This window comes from Perca fluviatilis, chromosome 13, assembly GCF_010015445.1.
Source record: "Perca fluviatilis chromosome 13, GENO_Pfluv_1.0, whole genome shotgun sequence".
Classification (NCBI taxonomy): domain Eukaryota; kingdom Metazoa; phylum Chordata; class Actinopteri; order Perciformes; family Percidae; genus Perca; species Perca fluviatilis.
This window is the reverse complement of record NC_053124.1, coordinates 32151043-32174313: the sequence shown is the minus strand read 5'-3', so window position 1 is coordinate 32174313 and position 23271 is coordinate 32151043. Positions and strand designations below refer to the sequence as shown.

Below are 23271 nucleotides of genomic sequence, written 5' to 3'. Positions count from 1 at the left end.
GACTATATATCCATTGCACAGACTATATATTCTTTGCATTTCTGCACTCAACCCATTCAGCTCTTTTTCTCATGCAAACTGAGTTCATTTGGGGTCATTTGTGTTCAACATCATCAGTGTTCATCAACCATTATGGGAAGCGTGCATGAAGTGGGTTTTTTTTCTATCGAGAAAACATTGTCTACTTAACCACGCAGTTCCTGTTCTTAACTTAAAGAGAAGATGATCACATGTTATTATTTCAGTCTGTAGAAAGATGAGGGTGAATATCCACAGCTGCCTGTTGGCCTTTGTTCTGGGCTGTAACGTCACTGCAGGTAAGAACTTCAATCAGTTATTCTTCACCTTATTGGGGACATTTTCTTCTGCTAAACTAAAATTTAATATAACTGGCTTATACCCTTTAAACTCAATGAGACTGATCTCGATTTACACATGAAAAATAAGGTTAATACAGTTTTTCTCAATCACTTTGGTAAATTACTTTAAACTCTGTCAAAATATATGAGTATTTACGTGAAAATTAGGTCAGTTGTTCACAGTCATTGATCATTGCATTAGAACAAATTGCACCGAGTAAACCTTGCAGATCAAAATAGTTTGCATTAACGCTATTGAATCATATTACTCTCAAATGCAGTGAGACACATCATTGTGTGAATCCCTGCATGATAAAAAGAGCAACCAATAATCGCAATAACCTGTCACACAGATACATGATAGCTATGTGGTATTGTTGTAAAAGTTGTCACATAGATAGACGTATAGGCTAGATTGGGGAACAATTTAATTTCCTCCAAATTTAGAGCAACCAAATGCAAATACTGTCCAATTCAGCTGACAGGTGAAACACACACTTTAATCAATCAGTTCTCAAACACAATTTTACTGTATACTGCAAGGGTAAGACTGAATTTTACAGGAATAATGAGCATGCAGGAGACAGACAGGGGCAAGAGCCTGCCCGTGCAGAAGGAAGGGGCATTAGAGAGGGGGTGGTATGGTGACGGGGGGAGGGAGAGGGAGAGGGAGAGGGGGAGGGAGACACAGAGGACAAGTAAGAGCCAGAGAAAGGCACAGAGAATAACAAACAATTATAGACCATGTAATCAACTACGGCCTAAGTATGACAGAAGCTGGTCGGAGAGTGCAGCCTATTTTCTTGCACATATGGTACAGTAGTTCCTGATCATTTTGCTGTTGTATATCTTTTTTTTCTTTAGAGGATTTCTACATATATCCACGGTTGGCTGGTGTGTACATACAATGAGAAATAAATCTTTTGTTGAAAGTATAGTGCGTGCCATGGCCATCTTGAAGCTTGTGTCAGTGGAGTCTGGTATAGTTGACGTATAATGTAAAATCTTCCATTACTGTATTCAATTGAAAGTTTTCGTATTTATTAAAAACTGTGTTTCCTTTGCAGAAGTAATCCATGAAATAATTGAAGAACGTTTGACTTATTTGCAACTTTAGAAATGCTGACATTCTGAGAACAAATGCTTACTTATTGTAAACTCTGTTTCTTTTGCAGGAATAATCCATGAAATAGTTGAAGAAAAGACATGGGTGTCTCTGCGATGTCCTCACTCTGTGGAGGGAGACGTGACGTGGAGCAGAGAGAGGAATGGAGACAAAACTGACATACTGACAGTTAGTGGAGGCAGAGAAATAAAACACATACCGGGCAGTCGATACGGTTCATTAGCTGATAAGTCACTGTTCATTCTAAAAGCTGTCGTCTCAGACTCTGGAAGATACTTCTGTAACAATGAAGCAGCTGCAGATCTGACGGTGATCCCATCAGGTAACATCAAACTCCAATAAAATCATTCTGCTTTCTGTTTCTCTTCCCATTTTTCAGAATCATGTCTCTAAGCTAAATGTTTAATAAAAAATAAACTTTGATTAAAAAAATATGTTCTGGCACAATAATGAAATGATGCATTTCAGATGTAAATGCACCCTTTTTAACCTTTAATGGCAACTATTTTGTAAAGTATAATATAATCATTATTTATGTCTGAACAAGGATTTAAAATCAAGTTTTAAATTCGTAGCACTATGATTGGCAGGAATATTTAGCTTTTTGGTGCAGCCTATCTGCACTTCTGTGTTTAAGTTTTTAGTTTCAATTCTAAAGATTTTAACATATTTTAACAACTATGAAATCAAAGGCATTATTTATCTTAAAAAGTGCAAAAATTGTCAAACTCTGACCACATCTCTGATTATTAATCGGCCTCATAATGTGACAAGACATTTAAACTTGATAGCACATGTTTAAACTGAGCTCCTCACAAAGGGAACAATGGATCTGTTTAAATGAAGGATTAAATGCATTTATTATCATTATTATAATTTTAACAACATGGTAAAAGGGTCATCTTGTTCTTGTGTAGTCACATTTGGAAAGATCTCTCCTCTAAAACCTCATAAACATGGAGCATATTTTAAGTGAAAATAACCCTAAAACTCTTCAAATGGCCTCTGACTTTATACTGAACATGTGTAATACATTTATGACGGTTCATTATAAACATGAATCTATGTTTGTACTGACTCAGTATGTTTGTTGTGTTCAGGAACAACTCTAGTCCCTGCTTCAGAGAGGACCAGCATCACTCTGACATGTCCTCATGATGTCGGAGCATCACATGTTCCAACATGGATCAGAGACTCTGGTGGAATACCACTAAGAAGGTTTGATGTTTCCCCTGTTGACCAGACGTTGACTATAACAGACGTGCAGCCTGGTGACTCCGGACTTTACTACTGTGATGGAAAACCAGCTGTTTATCTGAACGTGACCAAAGGTAAGAAAAAGGAAATCAGAGAGAAACACAGAAATATGGGCGCAAGTAAACACACAAGGGGGGGGGACAGCCCTAAGATGGGGTGGGTCCCAACCCCCAAGTGATTTCCACCTATGGCTGTCCTCTCTACAGTCTTTATGCTTAGATAAGCCAACAGGCTGTGGCTTCATATTTACCGGACAGACATAATGTTATGTAGTGTCTCTGTTCCTTTGACTAGAAACTGCTGAAAAATAACCTCAACCAAGATGCCTTCACACAAAACTTTGAGGTTAATTTTATTTTAAAACATGACAAGTCAAGCAAACCACATCCTCTGCCAGCAGTGAGCAAACTTTGCAAAATGACGGGCCACAGAAAGGTCACAGCCTGTCAACCATTTCAAACTGAGTGTAAGATCTTCTCAGGACTTTCTGTAGTAAAGTATGTTCATGTTCCATCTTATGTTCTCTTTCTTGCTCGGAAGGTAACATGGCACCACGCACAGCAACCACAAAGACAAACCCAACAACCCCGACAACAGCAACAACAACCCCGACAACAGCAACAATAACCCCAACAACAGCAACAACAACCCCGACAACAGCAACAACAACCCCGACAACAACAAGACAAACATCAGCAGCACTTCCTCCAACAGAAGCAGAAGTAACAACTGAACCATCAACTCCACCTCGGACTGATAAAGATACGACTACAACAAATAAACAAAGAAACAACAAGAGGAGTAAGATGAAACAGATCTTCATATGAAATTAAATGGATGAAAAAGGGTTTAATCTGAGAGAGAATGTAAAATAAATACTGTACTATGTATTCCCCATACGCACTGAAGCCAGATCACCTCCTGGGCGATGCCAAGGTGCTCTTGAGCAAGGCACCAGTCACTCTCACATCTCTCCATTAGTGCATGTAAAGGACCTGAGCATGTGTGTGTGTGTGTATTTCAGGCCTGTGTGTAGTGTGTAATAACAACAGAGTGTAAATTGTAATTTCCCCATTGGGGATCAATAAAGAGTATGAATTATTAGAAATGAATTAAATATTAGAAATACTGACAAACTGAGAACATATTATTACTTATTGTAAACTCTGTTTCTTTTGCAGGAATAATCCATGAAATAGTTGAAGAAAAGACACGGGTGTCTCTGCGATGTCCTCACTCTGTGGAGGGAGACGTGACGTGGAGCAGAGAGAGGAATGGAGACAAAACTGACATACTGACAGTTAATGATTGGAGAGACATAAAACACATTCATGACCCGGGCAGACGATACCATTCATTAGCTGATAAGTCACTGCTCATTCTAAAAGCTAACGTCTCAGACTCTGGAAAATACTTCTGTAACAATGAAGAAGCTGCAGATCTGACGGTGATCCCATCAGGTAACATCACACTTTAATAAAGTGGTTCTGTAACAGAATTCTGCTTTCTCTTTTCTCTGTCTTTAAAACTTAAAATCTACACTTCGTAAATATAAAAATGTTACATATTGTAAAAGACGGTGTGAGAAAATTCTGAAAATCTGGGCCACTAGTGAGGACTATAACAAATTCAGGAAGTGTGTCTTTAAAGTAAAGTTTGACGTGTTTGTTCTACAGGAGCACTTACAGTCACTTACATTGTACTGACTCAGTATATTTGTTGTGTTCAGGAACAACTCTAGTCCCTGCTCCAGAGAGGACCAGCATCACTCTGACATGTCCTCATGATGTCGGAGCATCACATGTTCCAACATGGACCAGAGACTCTGGTGGAATACCACTAAGAAGGTTTGATGTTTCCCCTGTTGACCAGACGTTGACTATAACAGACGTGCAGCCTGGTGACTCCGGACTTTACTACTGTGATGGAAAACCAGCTGTTTATCTGAACGTAATCAAAGGTAAGAGACAGGAAATCAGAGAGAAACACACAAATATGGGCGGAAGTAAACACATATTAAACAAACAAGATATGATGTGTCATTCAGTGAGCTTTAGAGCTGCAAGTAAGAGATTTTTGTTACTTTTGGACAGAGCCAGGCTAGCTGTTCCCCTCTCCAGTCTTTATGCTAAGCTAAGCTAACAGGCTTCATATTGAACGTACAGACATGAGAGCGGTATCGTCTCTATTCCTTTATATAGAAACTGGTGTAAAAGAACCTGAGGTTTCTGCCTTCACACAAAACTTTGAGGTTAATGGTATTTTAAAAGTCAAGCAAACCACATCCTCAGCAAGCCGTGAGAACACTTTGCTAAATTACAGACCACAGCCTGTCAACCATTTCAAACAGAGTATGATCTTCTCAGCACTTGCTGTAGTAAAGTATGTTTAAGATATGACTACAACAAAGGAACGAAGTAACAACAAGAAGAGTAAGATGAAATAGATCTTCATTGAAATTAAATGGATGAAAAAGGGTTTAATCTGAGAGAGCATGTAAAATAAATACTGTACTATGTATTCCTCTGCCACACACAAGCTATTCTTCCAGAGACTCCTTATCCGTGGCAGATGTGTGTTCGTACGGTGATCGGAATCCTCTATTTAATCATCATGATCAGCATCACCGTCACCACCTGGAGGAAAGGTGAGTACACTTTAATCTCCAGCAGTTCTTTCATAATACTCTTCAATGAAGTCATGTTCTATTACATTTTTTTTTTTTATTTTGAAAAAAACTTTGCTCATAATATCAGAAATAACAAACAGTTTAGGATGTATAACTCCAATGCATCGGCGTAATTTACAGGGGGATGGGGGTGGGGGCATGGGGTGTCCTAATAGTCAAAACTGGCTAGTGCACTCCCCCCCCAAAAAACTCACAAACCCAAATTATAATTTCCTTTACATAATTACACATAAAAAGATATTTGCAGCATAAATTGTTCCAGAAAAGTTCACCAGAATGCAGAAAATGAAGTGTTTCTGTTTGATGCTCAAAATTTCAATTTTGCTGAAAATTAGAAATCTCAAAGCCCCCAATATTGAACCCAAAGTTACGCCCTTGCTCCGATGTAAAGTGTTCTATGAACGGCCACATGGGGGAACTGTTGCTGCTATTATCACACATCTTTGTCCCAGTAGTTTTTGAGATATTCTGCAAACAAACAAACAGACAAATTTGGAAGTCATGCATAACCATGAACATGTATCTAATAATTACCATAACATGGGGCGATTACAGGATTTTTTAAGTGGGGTGGCACGTGGGGGATCAATAATCAGTGAGGGGGGCCCAAGGGGAGGGTCATTTTATCAGAATACAGCATAGAAAACTTGCTTAGTAATATAGGAAATATTGGATAGGATAGAACAACTTAATGTGATTCTGCTAAATACAACATCACAGTCATTATTAGTTTCACTTGTTTTCATTTGAAACTAATTGTATATCTGAATGAAATACAAATTTTTTATATGCTCAGTCTGCAACTTAAAAAAACAACATTTCCAGTGCTGGTTCCATATATCAGAATTTTGGATAGTCATGGAAACATGGGGCTGTGTCTCATTCCGCATACTTCCGTCAGTACACTGCTAATGTGAACTGACCACTTACTGCCGTAGTGCCCACTTTCAATGGTTAGTATTGTCCCAAAAGAAACACTTATGAGCGTGACGAACGCAACACATGGGTCTGGATGCTCCCAAATTTCAAAGCAGACCATAATGGCAGTTTGTTCGGAATACGATCTCGTATTTTATGAAAATAGTTCACAAAACGTGTTTCTGAAAACATTTTAAGCGAGAAAATAGGCCATACAGTTGCTGAATCTGTCAGTTTTGTTGATCGACAAAGGTCAGTTTAAAAGATTTTCGTCAGATTGCTCCTCATTTGCATAGATTCAACTTGCCGACGTCCGTGGTCCCTCCCCTTCCGCTTTGTAGTCAAGATGGCGCCCGTTTAGTGCGAGAAGGGTCCATCGTTCCACACTGAACTTTTTGACCGTTTTTAGGGGGTCATCCGGGTACTTTAAGTGCACTAACTTAGTGTTATCTACACTATATACTTAAAACTAAGTGTTTGAAGTGTGCAAGTGGGCAGTTTGCGACACAGCCAAAGGCTGGGAAGATTGGCAGAACAGGCAGCCAAGTGACAGTACTCTGAGCCAATGGAAATCTCAATTGTCAGATTGACAGCACTCTTGCCCACCCCATGTCCTCCTTCTAGCCCCACACCTGCCATAAATGCTGTTTTACATGTTGACATTGACTGAAAAGTTGCGTGAAAACATCACATCCATGCTTATTTTCTCTCTTTTGCAGCTCGACAAACAGAAGCGACACACAGCAGAAACAGGAAGTGATGTCTGATCCTCCATCATGCAGCAACAAGAGTAAAAACTCAACTGTCATCAGCGTTCGTCCTCATTCAGTCCAACAGAAACCAGTCCTCCTGCTGCTTTCTACACCATGACGACTACAGAAACTACTGTTACTTCTTCTACCATTGATGTTCTGCAGCAACTAGAACCAAACGGGGGAAACAATGTAATAGTTGAACTGTAATGACCTGTTTGTATAATAGCCTGAAAAAATAATGGACAAAACCTCCAGGCCTAAAAAAGTGAAGCCAAAGACGAAGTGAATTAAAGCTGCATTCTCTCTAATTTCCAGCAGGGGGCGACTCCATAAATGTGGGCCTTTTTTTTGAAGAAATATAAAAGGTTTGTCTATATAGTGTACATTATGATTATTTTTGCACTGGCTGACTCCAGATATATAGGAGAGGAGTTTGTATAATAGCCTGAAAAAATAATGGACAAAACCTAAAAAAGTGAAGCCAAAGATGAAGTGACTTAAAGCTGCATTCTCTCTAATGTCCAGCAGAGGGTGACTCCACTGGCTCTAAAATGAAGTCTGTTTCTACAGAAGTCTATGAGAAAATGAGCCTATTTCTTACTTTATTTGATTATATCAGTAACCATTTTCATAGAGTTTATGGTCTCAATTGCTAGTCTCAAGTCTTCTTCCATACAGCATGATGTTCATTTAGTAAATTATGGTCCCATTTATTTTAAAATACACGATAAAGCAGAGGATGCTTTAGGACCTGCCAATCAGGACAGAGGCTTAGCGATGCTAACCATGCTAACACTGTGGACGTTAAAATAGACCTGAGCCTGTTTTTAGGTGTTGTCAGTGTTTTCATCTTAATCTCTGACCCTCTCACTGTGTGTTTTCATTTCATGCCTTTTTTCAGGGTCTTTGAGCAATAAATTCAAACTCTTATATCCAAAGATTGATCCATAATTTATGAATTTTCGGGTTAATAATAATGTTTATCTTTTGCCCTGGATATATAGGAGAACTGTTTTAGACAACACAAATGCTTGTGTAGCATTGCTGTGTGTGTGATATCAATAAAAATGACATTATTATTTTGATTATTGGCATACGTGAATGTCATGAGGGCAAAAGCATGTGGACTTTTATTTTTTTAAATATAGATATTTTGTCCACTGTATGAGTTATAATGTTTATTTCTTCACTGTTTGACTCCCAAGACATGACAAGTGTTTTAGGCAGTAGATTGGCTTATCTTTTATTGCTATGTCTGTGATATCAATACATATCTGTGAGATTCAATTTCCGCTTTATTTATTTATTTGTCTTTATGGTCCCACAACCTTTTTTACATTCAAATGACCTCACTGCAGCACAAATATTCCGATAGCCCAGTTTGTCCTGAAAAAATGATGTGAGGGTTGATATTTACAAGCTTTTTTAGACAATTAAACCAGACGGACCATGAGTTGTCACAAGGGTTAATTAACTTAATGTTAATAATAATAATTTCCTTTATGTAAAAAAAGACATTTCCAGCATAAATTGATGAACAAAAGACACAAATTGTTGCATAAAAATTCATCACAATGCCGGAAATTAAGTGTTTGATACGGTGGCCGGGAAGTGCAATGCAACATTACAAAGAATGAAACACTTTTACATTTTGGAAAACAAAATAACATTTTGGAAAACAAATTTACATTTTGGAAAACAAAATAACATTTTAGAAAACAAATTTACATTTTGGAAAACAAAATAACATTTTAGAAAACAAATTTACATTTTGGAAAACAAAATAACATTTTCGAAAACAAATTTATATTTTAGAAAACAAATTTACATTTTGGAAAACAAAATAACATTTTCGAAAACAAATTTACATTTTCGAAAACAAATTAACAAGATGCAAAACACTTTTACCAGTCCCGAAACAAATTTACAAATGACAGATTCTTCACGGAAAGGGAATGTACCACATACCGGAAGTGATGAGGTTTTGTATACATGTCGCCTTGACTACGGCAGTTATGGATCGAATGCGTCAATAGAGCCGCCATCTTGGAACAGGGGACGCACTGCCTTATATACTGTCTATGGGCCGTCTTTAATGCATCACCGTCAATGTAGGCAAAGGTCTAACGGAAATAAAATCACTATAAATCGTCAAAATCTCATGCGATGTTCTAGTTTTTTTAAACAAAAAGACAAAGAGACTAATTAATGTGTTAATACAAAGAATATTTATTATAATCAGTTCACAGATATGAGTACAAACGGAAACTTCACCCTTCTGAACTAAGAGGTTCTGCTTCAAAGTGAAGTTTAAACAGACTGAAATGTCCAGGCTCACTCCCCCACTAATGATTCATTTATTTCTGCATGTATTTATTTATTTAACGAGACTTTAAGTCGTGTTTCGTCATCCACAGTCCGAGTCCCGCCAGACTCCCTTTAGGAAACCTGTGATTTAAACTTCAGCAGGCTGTGACAGTCCGCTCCGTTCAGTCCTGGATCTGATTCTCCCGGGCTTCCCTTCCCTCCAGCGGGCCCAGCAATACGGCCTGGGTCTCCAGCTGCGTGGTGTCGGTTTTGGCTCCCAGGAATGGGCAGTGAGCTCCAGGTCCTGCAGCTGCAGACGGACTCAGCTGCCCCCCCGCTGTAGCTTCGATCCGGCCGCGCCTGTCGATACGTTCCCTGTGTTTCCGTCAGGTCCGCGTCATATAAAAACTCCAAACACCGACCACACGTAAAGTCACCATAAACTTCATTCACGCCATATACTCACTCACAACAACACAAATTGACTGCGCTCACCAACAACACCTCATCACTTCCGGTATGTGGTACATTCCCTTTCTGTGAAGAATCTGTCATTTGTAAATTTGTTTCGGGACTGGTAAAAGTGTTTTGCATCTTGTTAATTTGTTTTCTAAAATGTAAATTTGTTTTCGAAAATGTAAATTTGTTTTCTAAAATGTTATTTTGTTTTCCAAAATGTAAATTTGTTTTCTAAAATGTAAATTTGTTTTCCAAAATGTTATTTTGTTTTCCAAAATGTAAATTTGTTTTCTAAAATGTTATTTTGTTTTCCAAAATGTAAATTTGTTTTCTAAAATGTTATTTTGTTTTCCAAAATGTAAATTTGTTTTCCAAAATGTAAATTTGTTTTCTAAAATGTAAATTTGTTTTCTAAAATGTTATTTTGTTTTCCAAAATGTAAATTTGTTTTCTAAAATGTTATTTTGTTTTCCAAAATGTAAATTTGTTTTCCAAAATGTTATTTTGTTTTCCAAAATGTAAATTTGTTTTCCAAAATGTAAATTTGTTTTCCAAAATGTAAAAGTGTTTCATTCTTTGTAATGTTGCATTGCACTTCCCGGCCACCGTAGTTTGATGCTCCAAACTTTATGGTGGAGGACCCCCAGGCCCTTCTAGTTACAATGTGTCTCCCGCAATGTCGAAACAAAACCTATGCCCTTGGTGTCAATTTCACTTTAAAAATTGTAGTTCTCTTGTCTTGTTGCACTTCCTGTCTGCGGTCCAGCACACAGGCACAGGAACATGTGTATGTTCGAAAGTTGTTTTAGTTGTGGCATTTCTTTAATCCAATCACGTCTCATCGTCTTGAGTGGAAAGTCACCGGACGCCCAAATCTCCTGAACATAGTTATACTGAGAAATCCAGAGAGAGTTGTGTGGAGCTGAGAGTCTTAATAAACTTTGTAGCAACTCATTTGGAAATGGCTTGAATGTAACGGACATTCATTAATATCAAATAGTTACGCACTAAAGTTTTAATGTACTGGAGTTATTTGTTACTTCTAGTGAAAGTGCAATAACAAACTGGGTGCGTTAGGAGAGGACTCAAGGGCCAGCTATCCTCACAATGGCCCTGCCATTACTGTGTAGTGTTGTATAGTGCATTGTTTTTTCTAACTATATGAACGAGTAGTTCATGAGAACAGCCTGATTTGAGTGACTGTCTAGTTGTGGCACTCTATGAGTTGTGTTAAAAAATAAGAGGAAATATCAGCCTTCATTAACCACAGGAGGAAATAGAGTAGGGCATGGATATGAGACAACATTGTGGGTTTCTATTCCCACGCTACACACATTGACAGAGCAGTCGAGTTCCTGTTCTCACTTCAGATCAAAACTGTGATCACTGATCAGTCACGTCAGTCTGCGTGAGGATGAGGGTGAATATCTACCTGCTCGTCTTAGTGCTTGGCTATAAGGCCGCTGCAGGTAAGGACTTTATCTTTTAAATTAATCAATTCGGTCTCATCAGTTTTAAAAGAGGATGTTTGTAGTTCAACTCGAGAGAGATACAACAGGTTGTAGTTGGTGTGAGGTTAACGTGTTGAGGGAAACTGCTTTAGAAAGTCTTGATCGTTCAACTACAGGCAATAAAGTTTTATTTTATTTAACAACGTATGTCCTCATCTTTGTATGTATGTATGTATATATATATATATATATATATATATATATATATATGTATATACAGTACAGGCCAAAAGTTTGGACACACCTTCTCATTCAATGCGACTATTTCCATTGTAGATTCTCACGGAAGGCATCAAAACTATGAATGAACACATATGGAATTATTTACTTAACAAAAAAGTGTGAAATAACTGAAAACATGTCTTATATTTTAGATTCTTCAAAATAGCCACCCTTTGCTTTTTTATTAATAAAAAAATTCCACTAATTAACCCTGACAAGGCACACCTGTGAAGTGAAAACCATTTCAGGTGACTAACTCATGAAGCTCATTGAGAGAACACCAAGGGTTTGCAGAGTTATTAAAAAAAAACTTTTAATGTTTTCAGTTAGATTCAGTGAGAATCTACAATGTAAATAGTCATGAAAATAAAGAAAACGCATTGAATGAGGTGTGTCCAAACTTTTTGCCTGTACTGTATATATAGCTACACATCTGCCCATTGCACACTGTAGATTGTTTTCATTCTGCACTTAGCCCATTCAGCCTCCTTTTTCTTATGCTAAACAGACATTTTGTATATAACAGTTTCTATTTCTCTATTTATTTCTTATTAAATGTATAGTAAGTGATGTTAATCCATTACACTTTCTGTCAAATTCAGTGAATATCTCCTCATAGTACCCTAACTTTTTCTGTGCGCTGAAAAAAATGCGGTGATAATACAGAGACCTGGCTGTGTGACTGGAAAATGACGTGAATTAACCACAAAGCATTGTTCCAGGCAATCAGCAACAGGCGGAGACAGTTGATGGTAGTGGGAGGGGGGGAGGGAGGTGGCAGTATGTGAATGGGCCAGCCGCCCAGTAGTTATCTGTCTGTGAATCTGGGGGGACGGTTGAGTTGACTGCACCTTTAATGTTAAATGTTTGTTTGTGTATGTTTCCACCATTCACAAAGACATATTCCACGTAGGTGTGTCTGATTGTGGCAATAAAACCCTTTTCTGATTCTGATCTGCTCAGATATTGGCTGGTTACTTTGTTGTCATTGTAGTGTGAAGATTGAAACTGTGAGTGACACAGAGTTTAATTATTTAAAGGTCAAAGTTGAAGTTAAATTTTACAGTTTTCACAATTTTCAAATGACCATGTTTTACTTTTAATGGAAGCCCATTGTGTTAGTTGGCAAAAAAAAAAGTAAAAAATAAAGGATCTTACTCTATAACAGAAAGGTCTATCTCTGTAGGGATTATTTCCATAATGTTGTCAGACACTGAAGCCCTATTCAAACAGGATTAGTAGAATTTTAACTTGACAAATTACAGATATGAACGATTTGCACGGGATAGGGCTTTAGAATAATAATCTGAGCCTTTCAGCTGCAAAAACAGCCCTATTAGTGGATGGAAACTGACAGTACGCAATTGCCCTTTAACGTTGCAATGCAACTTGTTTGGGTTTTGCTAATACTGGATCAATTTAAAATTAAAGCTGCAAGCAGCGTTGGACGGGCCCTCGCGCGCGTTGGGGTAACTGGCAGACTCCGATCCACGCAACCCTGCATTTGCGCAACCATTGGACACAGCACATATGGTGTAGTGTGCGCCGTTTGAGATGGTGTATTGCAAAAGTTGTACCAAGTGTATGGGGCGGGGATAACCGTCATCAATGAAAAAGGAACTCTCTGCTGAGTTCAATGATACCTCACACAAGAATCTACGATAAACGGGTCACACAGTTATGAAAGGGGGCGTGGTTTAAGCATAGGGGGCTGGCCAAACAATCAGCAATGAAAAGGGAACTCTCTACTGAGTTCAATGATACCTCACACAATAGTCTACCTTAAACTTTTTTGTACGTCTTGACATGCTACATATGTATACCAATTTTCGTTAGTCTATGTTAAACGTACTGCAGGGGCTAGATTTTTTTAATTGCCATTTTTGTGCGCCAACTCCCAAAACCTTTAAAGGACGTGCATTTTCACCAAGCCTGATGCGGCCGCCAATTTTGGTGAGTGGTTGAGTATGTTAAGCCCCTCAAAGACGTAATAATAATAATTCCTTCGGTTTCAATAGGGCTTTCGGGCCCTTAAAAGGTTGAAAACGTTACCCTTTAATACATGGATAACCAAAACATTTTGACTCCATGGGTCTTCATCCAGATGTTTAGAGGAGCGTGGCTGCAACCTCCATTAAAAATATATATTCCTCTGTATCTTTAGTCTGACAATCTGTTTTAGTAAAGAAATCAATGTCTCATTCGATGAGTACTCGACTGAAAACACTTTTGACTCATTTGCAATATCATTATATATTATTATATTATATATTTGGGGTGGCAGTAGCTCAATCCGTAGGGAGTTGGGTTGGGAACCCGAAGGGTTGCTGATTCAAGTCCCTGTACGCACCGAAGTATGGAGGTGGACTGGTAGCTGGAAAGATACCAGATCACCTCCTGGGCACTGCCAAGGTGCTCTTGAGCAAGACACTGACTGAACCCCCCCCCCCCAACCGCTCAGGGTGCCTGTTCAGCAGCCGCAGCCCACTCACTCTGACATCTCTCTATTAGTGCATGTAAAGGACCTGAGCATGTGTGTATGTGTGTGTGTATTTCAGGCCTGTGTGTAGTGTGTAATAACAATAGAGTGTAAATTATTATAAATTAATTAAATATTAGAAATGCTGACAATCTGAGAACAGATTTGTATTTATTGTAAATTTTGTTTCTTTTGCAGGAATAATCCATGAAATAGTTGAAGAAAAGACACCGGTGACTCTGCCATGTCCTCACTCTGTGGAGGGAGACGTGACGTGGAGCAGAGAGAGGAATGGAGACAAAACTGACATACTGACAGTTAATGGAGGCAGAGAAATAAAACACATATCGGGCAATCGGTACAGTTCATTAGCAGATAAGACACTGTCACTGTTCATTGTAAAAGCTGTCGTCTCAGACTCTGGAAGATACTTCTGTAACAATGAAGCAGCTGCAAATCTGACGGTGATCCCATCAGGTAACATCTAACTCCAATAAAATCATTCTGCTTTCTGTTTCTCTTCCCATTTTTTAGAATCATGTCTCTAAGCTAAATGTTTAATAAAAAATACAAAATAAATTTTGATTCAAATAATGATGCATTTCAAATGTAAATGGCAACTATTTTGTAAAGTATAATATAATCATTATTTATGTCTGGAGAAGTATTTAAAATCAAGTTTTAAATTCGTGGCACTATGATTGGCAGGAATATTTACTTCCTGTATTTGAGGAGCTTTTTCGGTGAAGCCTACATCTGCACTTCTGTGTTTAAGTTTTTAGTTTCAATTATAAAGATTTGAACGTACGCAACAAACTATGAAATCAAAGACATTATTTATCTTAAAAAGTGCAAAATTGACAAACTCTGATCACATCTCTGATTATTAATAGGCCTAATAATGTGACAAGACATTTAAACTTGATAGCACATGTTTAAACTGAGCTCCTCACAAAGGGAACAATGGATCTGTTTAAATGAAGGACTAAATGCATTTATTATCATTATTATAATTGTAACAACATGGTAAAAGGGTCATCTTGTTCTTGTGTAGTCACATTTGGAAAGATCTCTCCTCTAAAACCTCATAAACATGGAGCACATTTTAAGTGAAAATAACCCTAAAACTCTTCAAATGGCTTCTGACTTTATACTGACCATGTGTAATACATTTATGATGGTTCATTATAAACATTAATCTATGTTTGTACTGACTCAGTAGGTTTGTTGTGTTCAGGAACAACTATAGTCCCTGCTCCAGAGAGGACCAGCATCACTCTGACATGTCCTCATGATGTCGGAGCATCACATGTTCCAACATGGACCAGAGACTCTGGTGGAATACCACTAAGAAGGTTTGATGTTTCCCCTGTTGACCAGACGTTGACTATAACAGACGTGCAGCCTGGTGACTCCGGACTTTACTACTGTGATGGAAAACCAGCTGTTTATCTGAACGTGATCGAAGGTAAGAGACAGGAAATCAGAGAGAAACACACAAATATGGGCGGAAGTAAACACATATTAAACAAACAATATATTATGTGTCATTCAGTGAGCTTTAGAGCTGCTTGTAGGTGATTTCTTGTTGCTTTTGGCCAGAGCCAGGCTAGCTGTTCCCATGGGCGTACATTTCATCTAACAGATGGTGGGGGGCCTCCTAGCATGCAGGCTAACTAACTAGCCAGCCAGCCAGCCAGCCGGACAATACATTTGGTAAAGTTTACCAATTTAATATTTCATTTACAAACTCTTGTAACAGCGTAGAAAAGCACAGTGCTCTGGCCGAATGAGTGACAACGTTGTGTGTGTGTGTGTGTGTGTGTGTGTGTGTGTGTGTGTGTGTGTGTGTGTGTGTGTGTGTGCGCTGCTATCTTCATACACCACAGCCAGGGTTGGGTCCTCTGTCTGGTGCACATTCCTCTTCTTGTTCTCATAACCTTTAAACAATTGACTTTTATGCCATATAAGGCCTAAACTATTTCTATGACTTCAGCTTAACCTTCTGTGCATCAAGAGGTCACCCGGAGTACTTTTAACCACTTTCTCAATTTGACTGCACACAGCTCTTTTGAAACGAGCACATACACACATACTCTTAATAAAATACTCCTACATAATATAGTGGACTCGTGAAAAAATACACAATTTCTTTGTCATGACTAATTTATGATTGACTCAGCACCATCTGTATTAGAGAAAATAATCACTTCAACTGATGTTTAAAGTGAATAAAACAGCCTTGCCGGTGTTCTTACTGGCCAGATTCATTCTCTCCCATGAGTCCAACCGGGCTTTTATTCTGAGTACAGTTAACGTAAAGGAAGAAACCAAGCAGTGGACCAAACCACTGTGAGGCAAGGAAGGGGGGACTCAAAATGTTTCTAAACTTAAAACGCATTTTGTTGCCCCGTGTGCGTTTATACTGTTTTACTGCTTCCACAATAACAGTATTTGAAGTATATAATATTTACAATACACAGTGTGTATTGTGTATTGTACAGTGGTTTCTAATGATTATCTTAAGGGGGGAACAGCCCTAAGATGGGGTGGGTCCCGACGCCCCTGTGATTTCTGCCTATGGCTGTCTTCCTCTCTACCGTCTTTATGCTAAGCTAAGCTAACAGGCTGTGGCTTCATATTTACCGGACCGACATAAAAATGTTATCTAGTGTCTCTATTCCTTAAAATAACCACAACCAAGAGGCCAGGTTAAACGCTGCCTTCACACGGAACTTTGAGGTTAATTGTATTTCAAAACGTGACAAGTGAAGCAAACAACATCCTCAGCAAGCCGTGAGAACACTTTGCAAAAATGACAGACCACAGCCTGTCAACCATTTCAAAATAAGTGTATGATCTTATCAGCAATTTCTGTTGGGAAATATGTTCATGCTCTATCTTATGTTCTCTTTCTTGCATCATCAGCAGCACTTTCTCCAACAGAAGCAAAAGTAACAACTGTACCATCAACTCCACCTCGGAGTGGAGGTAACAAGACACGGAAAACACAACATAATAGCGATAATTTATTAGGCTTTCGTATTAGACGGTAGGGATAAACTACGCATATCTTCGTATGGTTTGGAGGACTGGTTGGGAGAGTAGGGTTAGACATCGCCTGTCTGTGTTATTATGTATGGTTCAGGAGATATGATGCAGAATGCATAACTAGCTTATGGCGGAAAGTAAAATGGCCGCCATGGAGCTCCAACGTGGAGTAGAGACACACTACAAAGCCTGGTGACTCCGGACTTTACTACTGTGATGGAAAACCAGCTGTTTATCTGAACGTGATCAAAGGTGAGAGACAGGAAATCAGAGAGAAACAGAGTAGAGCGGTAATTTCCAAGAGGCTCGTCCAGCATATAACTCTCTGTGACACCACAATGTGTCAGTTTACACTTTCTGGTTTTGTACATATTAAAAACAAGTTGACCAGAGCCAGACTAGCTGCTCCCCTCTGTTTCCAGTCGTTATGCTAAACTAAGCTAACAGGCTGTAGCTTCATATTTACCGTACAGACATGAAAGTGGTGTCTATTGTCTCTATTCTTTTAAATAGAAACTGCTGAAAAAGAACCTGAGGTTTCTGCCTTCACACAATAAATACTGTACTATGTATTCCTCTGCCACACACAGAAGGTAACGAGACAACAACAACAGCAACAATGAGGACAAACCCAACAAACCTGACAACAACAACAACCCCGACAACAGCAACAACAACCTTGACAACAGCAACAACAACCCTGACAACAACAACCCCGACAACAACAACCCCAACAACAACAACCCCAAAAACAACAACAAATACCCCGACAACAGCAACAACAACCCAGACAACAACAACCCTGACAACAACAGCCCCGACAACAACAACCCCGACAACAACAATCCCAACAACAACAACCCCAAAAACAACAACAAATACCCCGACAACAGCAACAACAACCCAGACAACAACAACAACAACAACAACAGGAAATACACCAATTAAAACTACCACCAATGCAGGTAACTGGACAGGACAGAATCAAAGTTTTTCTGAGAAACGTATATCAAAGTTTACAACAAATACGATGCAACCATCATAGTCGAGGTGATGTATGAACATTGTGTCCACTTTTTGATAAAGGTATAGCCTACAATTTGGTTCACACTTGTAGGTTGCTGAACATTTTCAGTTATTACTTCTTTGAAGTAAATCTTTTTAAGCTTAGTTGTAAAAGTTATAGTCTATATTCACGACGTTCCGCTTCCGGGATTGCTCCGTTGCTGACGGAAATTCCACCTGTTCTCACTCATTTAGGCCCGATTTCAGTTGCCTTGGGCTTTCTTTGTGTTGGCATTTTAAAATCTGGTGGATTTCTGAGGACTATGGTTAATTGCTCCTCAGGGTAAATCCAGTCAGCTAGCTAGACTATCTGTCCTATCTGAACGTACACATGTTCCACCAAAACAAGTTCCTTCCTGAGGCTATTTTGCAGAGGCGCCGCCCAAGATGATTGTGATTGGTTTAAAGAAATAGCAATAAACCAGAGCACATTTTTTGCCCATCCCGGAATGCTGTGTGGACTAGCCAGACCCTCCTTTGCAGCGCTGTGGAGGAAGGTCTGGCAAGGAGAGACTACCTGGACCATCAATTCTTTTTTTGTTTTTTATTTTGTTGGCTTTTACATTTTAACCTGTAGATACAACAGCCTATCAAGCGTATATAATTGTATTGAAATACACATGCACGACAAAATAATACTTTATATAATAACTGTCTCTGTTTGATTTGTCTTCTGCTGTAACAAAAACTGAGCTGTGTTGGTAAATGACATGCTATTTGTTCAAAGTGTTAATTAGTTCTTACTTTGTCTTTCAGCTGACCCTCAACCACTTATTCGTTGGGTGTTTGGAGTAGTCGTCTCCTTCCTCCTCCTCCTCCTCCTCCTCCTCCTCTTCCTCATCATTGTCTTCATCAATCGGAGACGGTTTAAAAGACGAGGTAAATCAAACCTGACCTGTTAACACATTAAAAGGACAAACATTGAATCAATAAATACACATTTAAGAAGATGCACTAATAAAAGAAAGTATAAATAAACCCCAAAAAGGGAACCAACAGAAAAAGAACGATAACTGTAAATGTTGTTATTTTTGCTATGAATATATATTATATATAATGATGAATGAATATTATGTATATAGGAACTGTTTAGAGTTGGATATAATGGGTGGGGAATATAAACAAGCTTCTGCTTCACCCCGCTACTTTTCAGACATATTGAACATGTTTATAACACTTTATATAGTTTTTCCTTTTGTATGTTCCATCCATCCATCTTCTTCCGCTTATCCGGTGTCGGGTCGCGGGGGGAGCAGCTCCAGCAGGGGACCCCAAACTTCCCTTTCCCGAGCCACATTAACCAGCTCCGACTGGGGGATCCCGAGGCGTTCCCAGGCCAGGTTGGAGATATAATCCCTCCACCTAGTCCTGGGTCTTCCCCGAGGCCTCCTCCCAGCTGGACGTGCCTGGAACACCTCCCTAGGGAGGCGCCCAGGGGGCATCCTTACCAGATGCCCGAACCACCTCAACTGGCTCCTTTCGACGCAAAGGAGCAGCGGCTCTACTCCGAGCTCCTCACAGATGACTGAGCTTCTCACCCTATCTCTAAGGGAGACGCCAGCCACCCTCCTGAGGAAACCCATTTTGGCCGCTTGCACCCTGGATCTCGTTCTTTCGGTCATGACCCAGCCTTCATGACCATAGGTGAGGGTAGGAACGAAAACTGACCGGTAGATCGAGAGCTTTGCATTCTGGCTCGGCTCTCTTTTCGTCACAACGGTGCGATAGATTGAATGTAATACCGCACCCGCTGCGCCGATTCTCCGACCAATCTCCCGCTCCATTGTCCCCTCACTCGCGAACAAAACCCCAAGGTACTTGAACTCCTTCACTTGGGGTAAGGACTCATTCCCTACCTGGAGAACGCATTCCATCGGTTTCCTGCTGAGAATATGTTGCTTTTGTATGTTGCAACTATATAAAGATCTTTATGTACAGTGTATGGCTGCAACGCACTTTTTGTATTTTTATATTTTATGTTATGTTATTTTTTATTCGAAATGAAATAAAGAAACCAGAAACCAGCAAGAGGACTGGTTCCCTTCAGCTCTGATGAGGCCTTGACGTCTTTACATTGACTAATAGGTCAGTGAGTTATTTTGGAAGGCAGAAAAACAAACCAGAGAGAACTGAGTTTGCTTTGTGTAAAGAGGACTATGTGGGAAAAAACTCAGTCTGAAAAAGTCTTTTTCACAGGAAATGAAGAAAGAAGCCCCATCTATGAAGAGATACAGGATGGATTTGTGCTTCAGCCGACTAATGGTGAGAGATAAGAAATGTTCTCTTTTCTTTGAAAAAAAAAAGGAAATTCAGACAAGTTCCTCTTTCTATTCTGATTGATGTAAAATGAACTTCTTCAGTGTTTTATTCCTGCTTTAATTTATATGCAGTGAGAATGGGAGCATTTCTGACAGACTATAGTTTGTATCTTCATACACAAAAATGCATTTAGATCTAACAAAATGACCAAGAAGACATCTTTTATTTTGGCAGGTGGTGGAACATTGACCGCACAAGCAGCTGCAAACTGCATGGCAGATGTTTCAGGTAAATAACAACAGATTCTCACTCCCAGCACGTCAAATAGCGATGCTTGGTCAGGTGCCTTTGGCGTTTGTTATTGACGCAAAAAGGGTCCTTTAGAGTCATATTTAGATGCGCTTGGTTGGGACTGTTGGCGTTACTTTTTGACACTCTGGGTCGGAACTATTGGCGCCACTTTTTTTTGGCGTCTAGCCCTTTGGCGTCATATTTAGAAGCGCTTAGTCGGGACTCTTGGCGTCTGGGTCAGGATGTACGTTTAACTGACATGCAGCACGAGAACGGGATAGTTAGGTTTAGGAAAAGATGGTGGGTGGGGTTACATAATTTACATTTCAGTGACACGCGGCCCAAGAAAAGGAGATGAAACCCCTGTGTCCTGGGTGAAAGTCCTGTGTTGTTTGACCCATCCACCCCAGCCAAGCTCCTTATGCAGATTTTCGTTCTTCATACTACTCGCTACCGTTGTCTCTCTTAATACTACATCATCTTACAGCGCTGTGGTCAACGCTGAGAGACACTGACCAAGCGTCAGTATTTTACGAGTCGGGAGTGAGAACAGGTTGTAAATAAATAAACTGATTTTCATACCTTTTAGAAAAAGCAGACAAATGGGACTGTCTCCAGGTGTACTAATTTGGTTAATAATGCTCGTTGGTAAAATGTTTCAACAGATGGATCAAACCGTCAGGATCCCACATACGATACCATCCCTGATCTTCCACCAGTGAAGAAGAAGACCGGTAAAGACGGAGCTCTCATCAACATTTGCCCAAATACTCTGTTTACATATTTCTGGTAACATGCATTATATATTCTTTGTGTTTCATTCCTTCTCACAGTGACATCTCTTCCTAATGAGTCCCCATATTCCTTGATTGGAGATCATAATAAAGGTAACTTTAACACATATACAGATATATAAGCAGGTTTACTGGCTCAAAGAAGCCATGGTAAGAAGACAGATTCTATTTAAAACTGGAAATACAGAAACAAAATATCAATAAATATTTAACAAAACAATGAATGTGAAGCAGATGGTGATTTTTTCACTCTGATGAAACGTACAAAATTCTGTTATGTATTTTTTCTCGGCCCACAGGATTTTCACAGCTCGCTGACAGCACATATTGTTTACTGGAGAAACCCAAAGCGACGGCAAACGACCAGAACCAATAACTCTGCTCCATCATTGCAGCCGGGGAATGACTGTAACCTTTCTACCTATTTATAGTATAGTTGTGACATCACAATGGACGGCTTGTTTAAAGGCACAGTTTCTGAATATTGTCTGTGTGCATTTCTTAGTGGATTGAACGTTTTTGTTACTTTCACAGTAGTCTATATATCGACAACAATTAATTTACGGGATTGCCCCGCTGCCGCTGGAAATTCCGCTGGATGTCCCCTTTTTCAGCCGGATGTCCTTCCCCATCCTCTTTATTTGTGTTGGCGTTGCACGACTAAAACAACTTTTGAACATACACATGTTCCACCAAAACAAGTTCCTTCTCGAGGCTATTTTGCAGCGGCCGCGAGGCTCCGTGCGGAGCTTAGCACTGCCCAAGATGATTGTGATTGGTTTAAAGAAATGCCAATAACATCAAATAGTTTTTATTTGTTGTTTTAGAAAACCTGATGTTTTCATGACTGGCTTGTTGTGTTTGTTTTGTGAAGCTCTGTGCTTGGTGTGCTCTATAAATAAAGATTATTATTATTATTCAGTGTGCCGATGTGCTGCAATAGCAGCAATCGGCGCAATGTCTATTATCCTGCATACTTATTATTATTATTATTCCACCTCTTTTTTTGTCCTGCTTCTAGTAACAGAGCATTGCCAACTTATGCACACAAAATACATCAAAACGTGTGTAATGATTGGGAATGGTGGGGTAAAGAGATTTGCCGCGTGGTTTTCACGAAATCGGCAAAAAACTGCGCAAAATTTTCCTATAGACTTGAATGGGAAATCTTTGGGAAATCGCTCAACATCGCTCAAAACAACCCCTCTTTGGAACCATACTGTATCACCATAATTATAAATAAAATAAAATAATTAAAAGTTTAAACCGAAGACAAGACTTTGGCGTTCATTGGGCTGAATGGGCATTCTGATATCAAGCACGCTTTATCCCAAATCACAGTTTATGTATCAGCAAGTTTTCAGACCGTTTCAGATTTTCCAATGTGTGTGTATGGGGCCGGAATGTTGAGAATTAGAGGGGAGGACAGAGGGGGGAGCTGTAGTATGATTCTCTGAATCTTTTCCAAACAAATTGCTCTCTCTACAGTTTTCACTCTTCATACATCATTGTTGGTCAAAATGTAGGAAATTTTGTGCCGGTCGCAGACATGTAACTATGGAATCCACTGGACCTAAACTTTTGGCTCTGTTCACACCAACTGCTGATAGAAACAATGAAAAAAAATATCTGGAAGGAGATTGTATACATGCATATGCATATACACATACGTAAATAAAATTACATGTAAACAGATCTATTAAGCTTATAAACAGTAAGGTAATTAGTG

At 39.2% G+C, this 23271-nt stretch overlaps 2 protein-coding genes across 2 annotated transcripts; both read left to right on the top strand.

Annotated features, from left to right (window-relative positions):
- The first annotated feature begins 254 nt into the window (after positions 1 to 254).
- Positions 255 to 8088, top strand: LOC120571562. The gene is made up of 8 exons (XM_039820576.1): positions 255 to 317; positions 1535 to 1807; positions 2586 to 2816; positions 3283 to 3543; positions 3924 to 4202; positions 4472 to 4702; positions 5282 to 5389; positions 7069 to 8088. Exons 1-8 carry the CDS (start codon positions 257 to 259, stop codon positions 7107 to 7109), a joined length of 1485 nt encoding a protein of 494 aa, XP_039676510.1. The 5' UTR covers positions 255 to 256; the 3' UTR covers positions 7110 to 8088.
- A 3172-nt stretch (positions 8089 to 11260) lies between these two features.
- LOC120570931 (G8 domain-containing protein DDB_G0286311-like) lies at positions 11261 to 22388 on the top strand. Its single transcript, XM_039819628.1, has 11 exons — positions 11261 to 11339; positions 14281 to 14559; positions 15320 to 15550; positions 17011 to 17073; positions 17949 to 18098; positions 18955 to 19077; positions 20395 to 20460; positions 20692 to 20745; positions 21414 to 21482; positions 21582 to 21635; positions 21842 to 22388. Exons 1-11 carry the CDS (start codon positions 11285 to 11287, stop codon positions 21916 to 21918), a joined length of 1221 nt encoding a protein of 406 aa, XP_039675562.1. The 5' UTR covers positions 11261 to 11284; the 3' UTR covers positions 21919 to 22388.
- Positions 22389 to 23271: the final 883 nt, after the last annotated feature.

Coding starts and splice junctions, on each gene's coding strand:
- LOC120571562 (XM_039820576.1), top strand. CDS start 257: ATGAGGGTGAATATCCACAGCTGCCTGTTGGCCTTTGTTCTGGGCTGT. Junction 2,817..3,282: donor TTATCTGAACGTGACCAAAG/GTAAGAAAAAGG, acceptor CTTGCTCGGAAG/GTAACATGGCACCACGCACA. Junction 3,544..3,923: donor ACAAAGAAACAACAAGAGGA/GTAAGATGAAAC, acceptor TTTCTTTTGCAG/GAATAATCCATGAAATAGTT.
- LOC120570931 (XM_039819628.1), top strand. CDS start 11,285: ATGAGGGTGAATATCTACCTGCTCGTCTTAGTGCTTGGCTATAAGGCC. Junction 17,074..17,948: donor AACTCCACCTCGGAGTGGAG/GTAACAAGACAC, acceptor TGACAACAACAG/CCCCGACAACAACAACCCCG. Junction 21,636..21,841: donor GATTGGAGATCATAATAAAG/GTAACTTTAACA, acceptor CTCGGCCCACAG/GATTTTCACAGCTCGCTGAC.